General features: G+C 41.4%; 1 protein-coding gene across 7 annotated transcripts in view; it reads right to left on the reverse strand.

Moving 5' to 3' along the window:
• The window catches only part of DLGAP2 (DLG associated protein 2), a 688,475-nt gene that overhangs the window by 112,093 nt on the left and 562,539 nt on the right, over nucleotides 1-13,843 (reverse strand). For all 7 annotated transcript variants that reach the window (XM_050950699.1, XM_050950698.1, XM_050950697.1 and 4 more), the window contains one exon: nucleotides 7,092-8,161. In XM_050950699.1, coding sequence (XP_050806656.1) covers nucleotides 7,092-8,093 — 1,002 coding nt within the window. In that variant the 5' untranslated portion in view covers nucleotides 8,094-8,161. The remainder of the gene's footprint in view (nucleotides 1-7,091; nucleotides 8,162-13,843) is intronic.

Genomic DNA, 13,843 nt, shown 5'->3' on the forward strand with positions numbered 1-13,843 from the left:
AGTTTTGAGTTCAATCCTTGAAGGGGTCACTTAGGAATCTGGGGCAAAAATCTGTCTGGGGATTGGTCCTGCTTTGAGCAGGGGTTGGACCAGATGACCTCCTGAGGTCCCTTCCAACCCTGATATTCTATGAAATACACATGAGGAATTAACTTCAAAAACATCCTTTAAAGATGATCCAGAAAGGGTGGTAAAATCATGACCATTTGGGGGTCAGAGTCAATTCTTTAAAAGATATTTTTAAAGTGAGTGCTGTGCAATTTCCTCCATGACCCAAAACTGCACTAGCTGATCAGCTCAGTCCTAGGCAGCCAAGGGGAGTGTGTGGTTATCTAGTATCAGTGGCAGTAGTCCGAGCAGTACCCCCAGCACATGCGTGAATTGGTTCAGGGCTCTAGAATATCAAGTTACTTGTGGCTGCAGGTTTCTTGGTCCCTTGTAGGTAGCCCTGGACAAATGTGGCAAAGACCAACTTTCAACCTACCTCTCTGTTTAATGTTGAACATTATTTTGACAACAAAAATGTGCTAGAAATATAAAGGAGAATCATTCTTGAGAAAATATTGTAGGAATACAGCCTCTCCTTTCCCATCCTGGTGACAACACTTGTGCAATAATGTCAACTTGCACTGGCTGTTAGAAAGATACAAAACTATGAATATTTTTTTTATTTTGTTTGGAAAACCAGCCATGGCACATCTGCAGCAATATTTTCATCAGAAATGGTAAATGGCTTCTTAGCACTTGGAGGCAGCATACTATCATGTCATTAATCACTGTAATTATTGGAGACTCTCAGTGGCTTTAGTCATAACCTTGCCCAATAGTTGAGTCCATGTAATTATTTCACTTTTCTCTTGCAAAGAGCAGCACTTCAGCCTTGGCCATGTTGATATCTCTGCATCCCTGGAAACCGGGAAGGAGGAGTGTCAGTTTAGTGTAAAGTCCCTAGTTCTTCAAAGCCGTTCAGGGAGTAAGTACAGAATTGTACAGAGATATAATGGGTATTGGGTACATTATGAAATGAATGCATATGAGTAATTCATTGTAACACACATTAGGAGTAATTTATACTCAATAGTTATTCAGCACTGGAAGTAGTTTTGTATAGTTGGAATATAGGGCTTCATGTGACGAAATCTGGAGTTTGTAATCTGCCTTTGTGACAGTGTAGCGCATATAGAGTTGGGTTAGGATGAATTCCATCCTCCCATCTAAGAGACAGCACACAGCTGCAGCACAGACCTTCTGAGGCTGTAACTCTACCTTACTGAAGCAACAATGGCCTCAATGGGGTTCCAAAACTACGACCTCTGTAAGTGACAATTCAGTGGTCCCCTTCGCTGGCCTGTCCTCACCGCTCTTTTCCACATTGGCATACCTGAATCCAGAGTGCAGCCCCACTGGGTCTATTTTTTTAAGATAACATGAAACAGAAGGACAGATAAATCCAGTGTCTTCTTTTCATGCTACAGAATCCACTGCTGCTATTATTATCTGCACACTAGCAATGTCAGTGCAGTTAAGCGATGATGCTAGCACTTTAATGCATCAGGAAGGCAGAAGGGGGCTATGGCCATTTTTAGCACAACATGCTATTTTCTTTTTTAAGTGCTGACTCATTCGCTGTACCATTGATGTGTTTACCTTGAATTCATGCTGCTGCTTCAAATACTGTTGAATGGCTGAAGAAGAAATATCAATCAATGGCACATAATATTACGCTCTCAAACTGTAGTGGTTATTAGTTGTACATTTTTGCCTGAAATTGTTTCCTTTTCTCTTCCAGCAGTGCTCACAGATATTTGAATACTGGAAACTGTAAAATCCAACTTTTAAGTTTATAATTCTACTATTGATACTTAGCTCACTTCCAGCTTTCTCCCTGAAAATCCTTGTCACACCTAAGGATTCATATCAAACAGTAAAGTAAGTCAAATAATAGGCTTCAGCTTCAAATGTGTTGTACCTAATTAGCCAAAGAATCTGATAATTGAAGATTTCCTTGCTCCCAACAGCTTTTGATATCAAGGGAAAAATTATTTGGGGAGCAGTAGCAACCACTGTAGTTGAAGCTGCACAAGAGTTTCCATTCTAACCCTCTGTTTTCAGTTATTCATATTTTTTCAAAATTGTCATCTTTCACATTGAAATTTTCCTGGCTTGGTTACTCCCCAAAGATGAAAATTTGAGGACACACAGTTTAGCTGTTTCTCAGCAAGAGGAAGATGAAGGATGATGCAGTGATTAGGGGGTAGCCTGGGACTTGGGACACCTAGATTTAAGTGCCAAACCTTAGGCTCTGCCACAGAGCTCCTAAGTGACCTCGGGCAAGTCACTGGTCTCTCTGTGCCTCAGATCATCACCTGTAGTAGGGCGCAGTAGCATTTCCCTTCCTTATACTGTTGTGAGGACAAATATATGGCTGACTGTGAGGTGTTCAGATACCAAAAATCAGATGGTAGCCGTGTTAGTCTGGATCTGTAAAAGCAGCAAAGAATCCTGTGGCACCTTATAGACTAACAGACGTTTTGGAGCATGAGCTTTCGTGGGTGAATACCCACTTCCTCAGATGCATGTAATGGAAATATCCAGGGGCAGGTATATATATGTGTGCTAGCAAGCAAGCTAGAGATAACGAGGTCAGTTCAATCAGGGAGGATGAGGCCCTGTTCTAGCAGTAGAGGTGTGAAAACCAAGAGAGGAGAAACTGGTTCTGTAATTGGCAAGCCATTCACAGTCTTTGTTCAGTCCTGAACTGATGGCGTCAAATTTGCAGATGAACTGAAGCTCAGCAGTTTCTCTTTGAAGTCTGGTCCTGAAGTTTTTTTGCTGCAGGATGGCCACCTTAAGGTCTGCTATAGTGTGGCCAGGGAGGTTGAAGTGCTCTCCTACAGGTTTTTGTATATTGCCATTCCTAATGTCTGATTTGTGTCCATTTATCCTTTTCCGTAGAGACTGTCCAGTTTGGCCGATGTACATAGCAGAGGGGCTCTGGCTCTGTTGATCTGTTTCCTTATTTCCTCGTGCGGGTATTGTAGTTTTGAGAATGCTTGGTGGAGATTTTGTAGGTGTTGGTCTCTGTCTGAGGGGTTAGAGCAGATGCGGTTGTAAAGCCAGACGTGTACCCAGAAGCCTCCTACTGCAAGACAAACCCAAGAGAGAAACCAACAGGACTCCACTGGCCATCACATACAGCCCCCAGCTAAAACCCCTCCAACGCATCATCAACGATCTACAACCCATCCTGGACAATGATCCCACACTTTCACAGGCCTTGGGTGGCAGGCCAATCCTTGCCCACAGACAACCTGCCAACCTGAAACATATTCTCACCAGTAACTGCACACCACACCATAATAACTCTTGCTCAGGAACCAATCCATGCAACAAACCTCGATGCCAACTCTGCCCACATATCTACACTAGCGACACCATCACAGGACCTAACCAGATCAGCCACACCATCACTGGTTCATTCACCTGCACATCCACCAATGTAATATACGCCATCATATGCCAGCAATGCCCCTCTGCTATGTACATCGGCCAAACTGGACAGTCTCTACGGAAAAGGATAAATGGACACAAATCAGACATTAGGAATGGCAATATACAAAAACCTGTAGGAGAACACTTCAACCTCCCTGGCCACACTATAGCAGACCTTAAGGTGGCCATCCTGCAGCAAAAACACTTCAGGACCAGACTTCAAAGAGAAACTGCTGAGCTTCAGTTCATCTGCAAATTTGACGCCATCAGTTCAGGATTGAACAAAGACTGTGAATGGCTTGCCAATTACAGAACCAGTTTCTCCTCTCTTGGTTTTCACACCTCTACTGCTAGAACAGGGCCTCATCCTCCCTGATTGAACTGACCTCGTTATCTCTAGCTTGCTTGCTAGCACACATATATATACCTGCCCCTGGATATTTCCATTACATGCATCTGAGGAAGTGGGTATTCACCCACGAAAGCTCATGCTCCAAAACGTCTGTTAGTCTATAAGGTGCCACAGGATTCTTTGCTGCTTTTACAGATACCAAAAGTGATCTGAGCCATATTTGACATGCATCCGACGAAGTGGGTATTCACCCAGGAAAGCTCATACTCATGCTCTAATTAGTCTATAAGGTGCCACAGGACTCTTTGCTGCTTTTACAGATCCAGACTAACACAGCTACCCCTCTGATACTTGAGCCATATAAATACCCAAGATAAATAGACAGGAGTTAAAAATATAAACTTCCTCTACATGAAAAAAAAAATCTGCCCAGGATTCCATAGTTACATGACCATGATCTAAAGGGACAGTTCAAAGTTTAAATTTGGTATGGAAAACACCCTTGTCTTTGAATGTCACATACTTTTAACGCTATACCCAGAGAATTGTTTACATGGATTTTTTTTTCTGCAAAACTGAATATGTGGGCACCTCACGTAAATGCTTTGCATAGCTGATTTAGCTGTATAAGCAACATCTTAATACCTTTAATTATTCTAAATTAACCAGGATCCATTTCCAAATATGTCTGTGAAAAAGAGGGGCTAGCAGTGCCTTTATTTTTACCATGGGGTCCTGAGAGCTGTCCCTACCTTTCTGATTGACCAGCCTTCGTAAATCTCATCATTTAGTATGCACTCCTATGTAAGGTAGGCAAATATTCTCCAATTTTACACATGATGTAACTGAAGCCCAGGGAGATTAACAAATGATTGAATCCACTTCTGATAGGAAATTTGTGGTAGAGCTGCTAACACAGCCCATCTATCTTCTATGAATGATTCATGTCTCATCTAATAAATAGTACATCTCAAAGAAAATGCTTCAAAGCTATATTTTTAAGTACGTCATCTGCAGAATGGGATTTCTCATACTTGCTTAACTAACTAGGTCTAGTCCAGAGGTGTCTAACAACCAGCCTGCTTGATGGATTTATGTGACCTACATGTCATATTCAGAGTTCACAGAATACAAACATCAATAAAAAAATTAACCATCATATTTCTGAAAAAAAACTCTCTCTAATATAGAGCTAGGTGCAGTATTCTTTTTTGGTATTTCTATGGCCCCTATTATTGTGGCATCTAAGCACCTCACAATCTTTAATGAATTTACCCTTGCAACATCCCATGAGTTAGGAAAATTCTATTATCTCCATTTTACAGATGCAGAACTAAGGCACAGAGAGGCTAAATGATTTGCCCAGAGTCACACAGGAAAGTCTCTGGCAAAGTACAAGCTTGAACCAGGCCTCCCAAATCCTAGTTTAGAATCCTAATCTTTGAACGGTCCTTTCTTTCTAATATTTGCAAACAGGCTAAAATAATGATTTTGAGAGGTATGAAGTCTCCTGCACCCCACTCATCTCACTGGGCTGTTGACTCTAAAGCCTAATGACAATGCTTCCAATTTCAGCATTAACTGTTTCACTACTGATCATCTGAGCAGAATGAAGTATGGGGGAGTGAGGCTAAATGGGGTTTAGAACTGAGAATTGCTCGAGGGAGAAAGAAGGAGACACAAAGACAGGAGAGAGAGGGAGAGAGAGCAACACAGAAAGGAGGGAGAGAATGAAAGTGAAACAAAGGACAGAAATAGGATAGATATGGAATATTTCTACAGATGCTTGACAAGATACAGCTCTTGCAGCACTGGCTGTTGCGGGAGTGTGCTATTCCACTGCCCACCCTGTTTTGGTATGGTGTGGCTTGCTGACATGCCATTCTCCTGCTTCTCCCAAAATACTTTAAGTAACATATAACTATAATCAAGTTATATTCACTTTCCTGGGGTCCAGTCTTTATAAAAATATAATCTCCTTGGGCCGACCTGTCCCAAACCCTATCCCCTCATTAAGGGAGTCCACAGCCGTCCTTCTTGAGGCTGTGCAGTGCTTCAAGCCAGTTTCCGGAGAGCATCAGTAGCTGGGTTCCAGTGCTGTTACACAGACTCTCCTTTCTCTCTCCTCCATTAACAGCTAGGTTTTTATCCTGTTCAGGAGATAGCTCCCTGATTAATACCTGGGCCCTATTTCCCTGTTTGTCTGCTGCTCCCTTGAACACCTGGTCCTTAAAAGGGCCATGTTGTGGCTTAGGGTTGGCTGCATGTAGAACCACTTCCTTAAAGGGGGAAGACCACCCTGTTACAGTCCCTTTCAGCTTGGAGAGACCAAAAGCACTGCACAGGACTAGAGCAAATATCCCTCCCTTTATTATACAATTATTGGCTTTCACAGAAACCAAAGAGATTTGGAGATACTCAAGATACAGAAGCTGAGAAGGGTTAGAGTTGGTTAATGCATGGGACAAACAATTTCTATAGAGAGAATATCTGATTTTAAAAGAAAACAAGAGTGAAGGCACTCACAACAGCAATGGAGTTTTCAGGCCAGTTAAGTTGTCTAAATATCAATTTGAAATACTTACTCTCCCTGAGGCCATCCATTCAAATTTCAACGGGAATTGCTGACACATTCATCCTCATGGTAGATACACTAAATGTCATGCAGCTCAGTACCTGAGTTTTTCAGACCAAGCCTTAACCATAAACCCAGTTTCTCCAGCCAATTAAACTACTTTGCATCATGATAGCAGAGCAGCAAAAGCAGCTAAGCTTACCAGTAAATCAAGCCATGTTGTTAAGAAGGTTTGGGAGGAGATGTGGGAGTGACAGAACAGAAGGAAAGAACTCTCAAGTTCTCACCCTGACTAGTTTAATATCTTTAATTTATAATTGTCTTCTATAAATTTATTCAAGACACAAACTGCTGTGCAAAGTGCCCCTTTCTGTAATCTGAAACACAGACTTCACCAAGATTTAAATACAGGATAAACTCAGGTACTGAAAACAAATTCATTAAAATTAGACTAGTTAACATTACGTCAATTTTATTCACATTTCAATCTGAATTCTATGAATAAAGAATAAATACTGCAGATTTCCCACCTCCAAGATATCTGCAGTAGGTGAATACCATAACCTTTGAGAGAGATTTACAGGGCACCCCTGTATTTTTACAATGACTTTCTGGCATAAATTATAACTAATTGCTTTTCTATTGCAAATATTAACCAAATCTGGCTTTTACCTGAAGGTAATGGCACGGCCTCAAGGAAGGTTTGATTTCCTGATGAACCAGAGGCTTATCTAGGTTAAGCGATGACTTGCGATAAGCTTCTTTAGCCTGGCTTACTGTAAGTGTAGACCAAGAACTCCTTTTCATGTATTTACCATCAGGGGTCATTGCTAGCCCTTCACAAGCAGAACATTTCACATCATTGTTACTTTTGGAAGTCTTTAGTGAGAGATCCCCAAAGTGCCCCTGGAGAGCTTCAGGGTAGCAGTGGGAAATATGATCTACATGATGCCTATTAATCACACTAGGTGTGCGATAAGTGCTATCACTGTCCAAATTATCATCAGAGCTCCACCAGCTACTCATACCAGATTTATGCTTGCTCTCTGGTTTTCGCTCCTTACTTTTACTCCTTTTGCTATGCTTGGAATGATGTCCATGATGATGGTCGTCCCCTCGACTGTCTCCCTTTGTCCCATTGACATTGCCTTTGGATGATCCTTCCAAAGAATGAGACTTAGTGAAAAGTTTCTGGACTGAATGAACAAGATGGCGTATTCTTCCTGGGCTTTCACTGCGTTGTTCTGCAGCTGTTGAGGTCCTCTGATATTGTAAAGTGTGAAACCCATCCCTGTGGAGAGGAAGTTGTTTCTCAAACTGATCCAGGAGATTGGCAGGAATTCGGTTAATCTTCGGGTTAGCGTGAGACATGGCGCAATCGTCCCTCGTTTCGTAATGTGAGCTGTAGTGCATTCTGGGGAAAGTGCTACTTGACATGTGATCGCCCATAACCATGGGCATCATCATGCATTCTGAATGGATGGAGCTTCGCGGTGAGCAGCGATGATGGTCCAGTGGGCAGCTCTCTGTAGGGCTAAGAAGATATGATTGCCTTGGCTCCTGCCCATGGTGGATATGATCATGGGTGTGTTCACAATCTTCAGGGGATGCTAAACCACAAGTATGAGCAGAACATAATTGTGGTTGGTTGCGACTACCAGATAATCCTTTCATGTTCCTCGGAGCAGGCGAGAATCTTTCTTCATTGAAGTGCTGAGAAGGTGACCAGGAGTACTGCTGGTCTGTTGACAGAACACACACAGTTTAGTATTGTAGCTAATTAAAGTATTAATTTTAAAAGTACAAATATATAATGAAAATAAAGCATTTTTTCATAGAAACTCAATGGAAGGTCTCAGTTACCAATCAGTGACTCCAATCTCCAAATTAAAGCTGATTAAATATTTGTTGCAAACAACTTATTTGGTGAATTTAAACCTTTTTTTCTTGTTTACAAGTTGTCTACAAACAGATCTAGCTTTTTCTGAATGTGTTCATTATGCAAATCTACTCAAATAATTTTGATGGATACATTTTGAGCATTCAGTTAATTAATTGATATTTTGACTTCACTACTCAAGCTTTGTGACTGGTCACCTAAGTCACGTGCTATTGTTTCTGGTCCCCAATTGGATGACCAAATCCTTATAAACTGTTCTGTCACAAACTGAGCTTCATTTTTTGATCAAGTGAATCTCAGCTACAGACCCCAAATTTGCTATTCAAAAAACATATATACAAACTAAACTACAAGTAATAAACAGAAAATAATAAAGGACAATGAACACACTGAATTCAAGCTGGTTTCCATGTCCCTAAACTTTTCATGAGCAGGTGTCTGACACTATTTGAGCATCTCTTATCAGTAAGTCTTATGTTTTAGTCACGAGTATTTTTAGTAAAAGTCATGCACAGGTCATGGGCAGTAAACAAAAATTCACAGCCTATGATCTGTCCATGAGGTTTATTATATACTCTGACTAAATGTTGGGGGGAGGGGCGGCTCAGAAGGGCAGTCCTAGGGGGTACCGTGGGTGCTGGGGAGGCACAGTCCAGAGGACACCACGGGTGCTCAGGGGCACAGGTGCTGCGGGTACTGGAGTGGGAGGGGGTTGGCAGGGCTGGGGCAGGTTCCCTACCCAGCTCTTGGGAAGCAGTTTCCCCAACTCCTTGCTTCACATGCTGCCTTGGCTCCACCCCACACCACAGTTCGGCAGCTCCCATTGGCTGGGAACAGTGGCCAATGGGAGCTGCGGGAGTGGTGTCTGCAGGTGGAGGCAGCATGTGGAGCTAGGATCTGAGGGATGGGAGTTGCTGTTGACCATCTGAGGAGCCCCCACAAAGTAAGCACCACCCCAGACCCCAACCGCCAGCCCTAAGCCCCCCCAAAACTCCTGCTGCTGGGAGGTGGGGGGCCCCAAGACTGCTCAGGCGGCCCCCAGGCCAGGCGCACTGACCGCTGCAGAAGATACGGAGGTCACAGAAAGTCATGGAATCCATTATTTCCGTGACCTCTGTGACAAACACGGAGCCTTACTCATCAGCTATCCAGATGCATTTCCATAGTAGTCACTTTCTTATACTGTACAGTCATCTCCAAAACATACTATTTGTCCCAATTATACATTTGTCCTAGAGTACTGTAATGAGATAACATTACTTTCAACCACTCTGTGTTATTGCTGGTGACAGCAGATACCATATATCTACATATAGAAGCTACCGCTTCTATTATAATTAATTATTTGCTCCTGTAGTTTTTGTAGTAAAGTTGTGGCTACTAAACAGGAATGATTATTAATCAAGGGTGGCTTGTAAATGAAAGTATAAGGTATTCAATTTTTGATTAATTCGTCTCCTTTTCTTATGCAAGTTCTTGCAGCTGTCAAATTCGGCAAACAAAAATTTGAAAACCCAATACTTCAGTTTGATTTAGGCATTCATATTCCTCCTCAAAATTCAGCTTATTAAGGCAAACATTTCAAAAGCAGATAAATATCTAGGCTATTTAAAACCAATCCTTTAGAGGATCATCTATGCATTTGAGAATTTATACTTCCAACTCACTTCAGCACCGTCTTTCTGCAAACTTGCTCTTGAGAACTCAGTAATGGGTAAGTTACTGCAGGTGCATGCTACAAACAAGTAGAAACTTCAATGGAAATGGAAGCCAGAGAATAAGCTGCTTGTCATAATCTGACATCAGGAAACAGCTTTCAAAGGTAACACAACAGTGAAGGAGCAGCTGGAGTGATCTTTATACACCTGTGAAAAGTCTCTCCCTCCTCCAGTCCCCATTGGTGGTCTAAAAATCAAAGCCTGGCTCTGAATACAGGCAAATTGGTATCTTCCTCTTTGCAAATAATACAATACCCATGATACAATAGCAATTCATTAATATTCTTTGGCAAGATCAAAGTTATAAGCAGAGCAGTCTGGTATATTAGGAGATACGTAATAATTTATTATATTTAATAGAATTTTAAGCAAGGTTTTAAAGGAAATCCAATATTCAATTAAAATAACAAAATCTTATTCTGCATCTTGGGTGAAATTCTGAACTCAGAAAAGTCAAAATTGACTTCAACAGATCAAGATTTCATTCCCCGGTTTTACTGTGGTATTATATTAATCTTTCTCTACTCTTTTCTAGTTCTGTTTTGTTTATATCAATCTATTTTACCTATTTCTGGCCTATCATATTAAAATGAAAACTCATTGTTCTATACACAGATTCTAGTCTATTGTACTGTTTAGCTCAGAATCTCCTGCACAAATATGGCTACACAAAAGAAACAAAAATAGAAATGTTCCACTGGAATGACCTAATTTTGATTATACAGTGAAAAGCAGAACTATTATATAGACAAAACAGTAAATTATTATAACAGTCCATTTGGATTTAGCCACATCACTAGCAGAGTATTTAATGGTAGCTAACCCCCTATATCACCAACTAGTATCATGAGAATAGTAATGCTCCATGCTTTGCAGTTATAAAGTATCTCCCACTACAGGATCTCAAAGAACCTAACAAGCATTACTGAATTAGTCCTCATAACATCTCCGTGAGATACTGTAGGTATTACTGACCTCTTTTTTAAAGATGGAGAAACTGAAATACACACAAACTTACGGCAACTTTCCCAAAGTGGCCAGTGCTTTAAGTCGACAGCCCAAGAGCAGTGAAAGACGGCCCCTCAGTCAAATCAAGAAACCAGCAAAAGTTAGGGTTGCCAGCCCTCTCAGATTGGCTAGGAGTCTCCCGGAATCGGCCTCAATCTCCCTGTGACTATTAAAGGCAATATGGGAGATTTTAACAGGCCACAGTCTGGCTGGCAACGCAGGAGGGCTAAGGCAGACTCCCTACCTGCCCTGGCTCTGGGTGGCTCTCAGAAGTGACTGGCAGGTCCCTGCACCCTCTAGGCACAGGGGTGGCCAACGGGTCTCTACGTGATGCCCCTGGCCAGAGCGCCAACTCCATAGCTCCCATTGTCCAGGAACCACGGCTAATGGGAGCTGCGGGGGCAGTGCCTTCAGGCAGGGGCAGAGCATTGAGCCACCTGGCTGCCCCTGAATGTACGAGCCAGACATGCTGGTCGCTTCTGGGAGCTGCCCGAGGCAAGTGCCGCCCAGCCAGAGCCCGCACCACAGAAGGCTGCAAATATTTTCAGCTGGTTACAGCTCTAGGGGTGTGAGCAAGTTAGAATGGGTGATCTAACAGCATCTTTTCCATCTCTAATGTCTATGATTCTTGCACAGTAAGACTGCACAATGATTGGGTATCATTGCCTGTATACTGTTATACTGTATAAATCACATCTTTCACATACTTGGGTGGGATTTATGTATTTTTGTCACAATTAATTGTGTTCTTGTTGACTACTGTGCAACTTTATTACAAAGTATATTTTAAAAAATTAAAAATTAAAAAAAAAAAATTCTTTCAAGGAAGAAAAGCTTATAATAAATAAAATTCATAATTACATTGATATGCAAACAATCACCTACACCAAGGTCCCAAATCACTCAGCTAAGGGCTCTACTTTGGACACAGAATGCTCTTGGGCATCACTAGTCCCATTACCAGTCCTCTAAAGAATTTCATTTACTTATTTACTTTCACTATGAATTTATCAAATTCTTGGAGTTTGCCCTGTACATTCCCTCTCCTCAATCTCTGCCCTACTCCTAAGGACCCAACTACTTGGCCTAATTTGAATATCAATGTCAGAGCAAGCTTAAAAAAATCATAATATAAACAAGCCAGAATGTGGCAGGAGTTTTGCCCTGTTTCTTAAAGGAGACAATAAAAATGAAAGAATCATCTTATTCAGTCACTTTTCTACAAGAGCAGGCCGTATGTGTTCTTATAACAATATTTTACAGTTTTTCCTAACTGAGGATACTGATGTCTCCTACAAAGAAAGTTGCACTGCCAGTTAGCATACAAAACCAAGGAAGCTTTGAACATAGCAAATTAGAGTATCAAACCAGTTTGGCCAGAGTAACTAGGGGCTGAGGAAATATATCATGCTAATCCTGCAATAAGAGCAGTGGCTTTTATTGGAGTTCTACTGGAGAAAGAGAGGAATCTTTCACTCATTTCAAGGGACTTTGGATGAGGCCATTAGAGATAACAGGACTAGTCCATATATACGATTTATTCCTTTCATGGCATTGACCCAGATATATGTTGGCATATATGGATAGCATATAAGGATGGCATTTGACCCTTAGTTTGAAGACTTATTAGCAATTTTAAAAATCCTGAAAAACTCTTTAAAGTTGCCCTTTCTATGCTATGGAACACTGTATGAAGATTCACCAAACAAACTCTGATGGATGTCAGAATTGCATCCTTTCCCATCCATTCCCTCTCTTCCCCCATTACAGCATCTGTCCCCTCCTCTGCCTTCTTCCACCTTCTCCTGGGTACTCCATTCCACTTTCCAATTTAAAAAATGCTGCTTTTTTATTTCAAGTAGCTGTTCTCTTCCCTCTAAGCACGGGCCATAATTCTTGAGAACATGCCAGTTTCCCTACCTTGTGTCAGCATCAAGGGAGAGGAGGCAGCTAGCATTAGCTTTACTTACTGAGAGCATTGCTTGAAATTGTGAAGTAGCTCTGTTAACATTAGTGTGCTAGGGCAAGAGGCCGGAAAACCTTTAAGCAATGAAAAATCAAGGCTCGGCATCTGTAACTTTCTGGAACTCTGCTATTTGCTAAAGGGAATCAGTGTGAAAACAACTGGAAATGTCTCAGACATTCAAAGTAAGTATCTGTCACTGCAAATTTAGCTCTACAGATTTGTCTGTATGTCTTATATTGAATGCAAACTGAAAAAGCATAAAAAAGGATAATGCCTGGAAATAATAAACCATACGCAATACTTACCCACTTGTATTGGAAAATTGCTGTGATTTCCATTGAAAAAATATTTTATATTTGCAAATGGTTCATCAGTCAAGCAACACACTAAACTGCTCAGATTTTAAGTAGACTAGTTCTTTATTTCTAAGTATGCCATGCAAATAACTTAGGAGCCTAACTAAAGCCCATTAGAGGGACTGTGGCACACTAGTAGGAGGAAAAAGAACTAATAATAATAAAAAAAGCTTGCATGGATGTTTTGCCAATATACAGAGGGAATTTAAAAGAATTCCTTTATTTTTGCAAAATATTGAGGATCTCTGTCACTTAGGGCCTGAGCCAATGGTCCTGATCTGAAGAGGTGCTGAGCAACCACATTTCCAGATGAATTCAATGCAGCTGCAACTGCTCAGCACCTCTGAAATCTTGTCATAGGTTTCAACTGGAGCAGGAACAGACCCTGGGACCCATTCCTGCAGCCATTGTGACTTTAATGGGAGTTTTGCCTGCATAAGAACCCAAGAGCAATTGTCCCCTGTTAAATTGTTTGC

Source organism: Gopherus flavomarginatus, chromosome 4 (assembly GCF_025201925.1).
Source record: "Gopherus flavomarginatus isolate rGopFla2 chromosome 4, rGopFla2.mat.asm, whole genome shotgun sequence".
NCBI classification, from domain to species: Eukaryota; Metazoa; Chordata; order Testudines; family Testudinidae; genus Gopherus; species Gopherus flavomarginatus.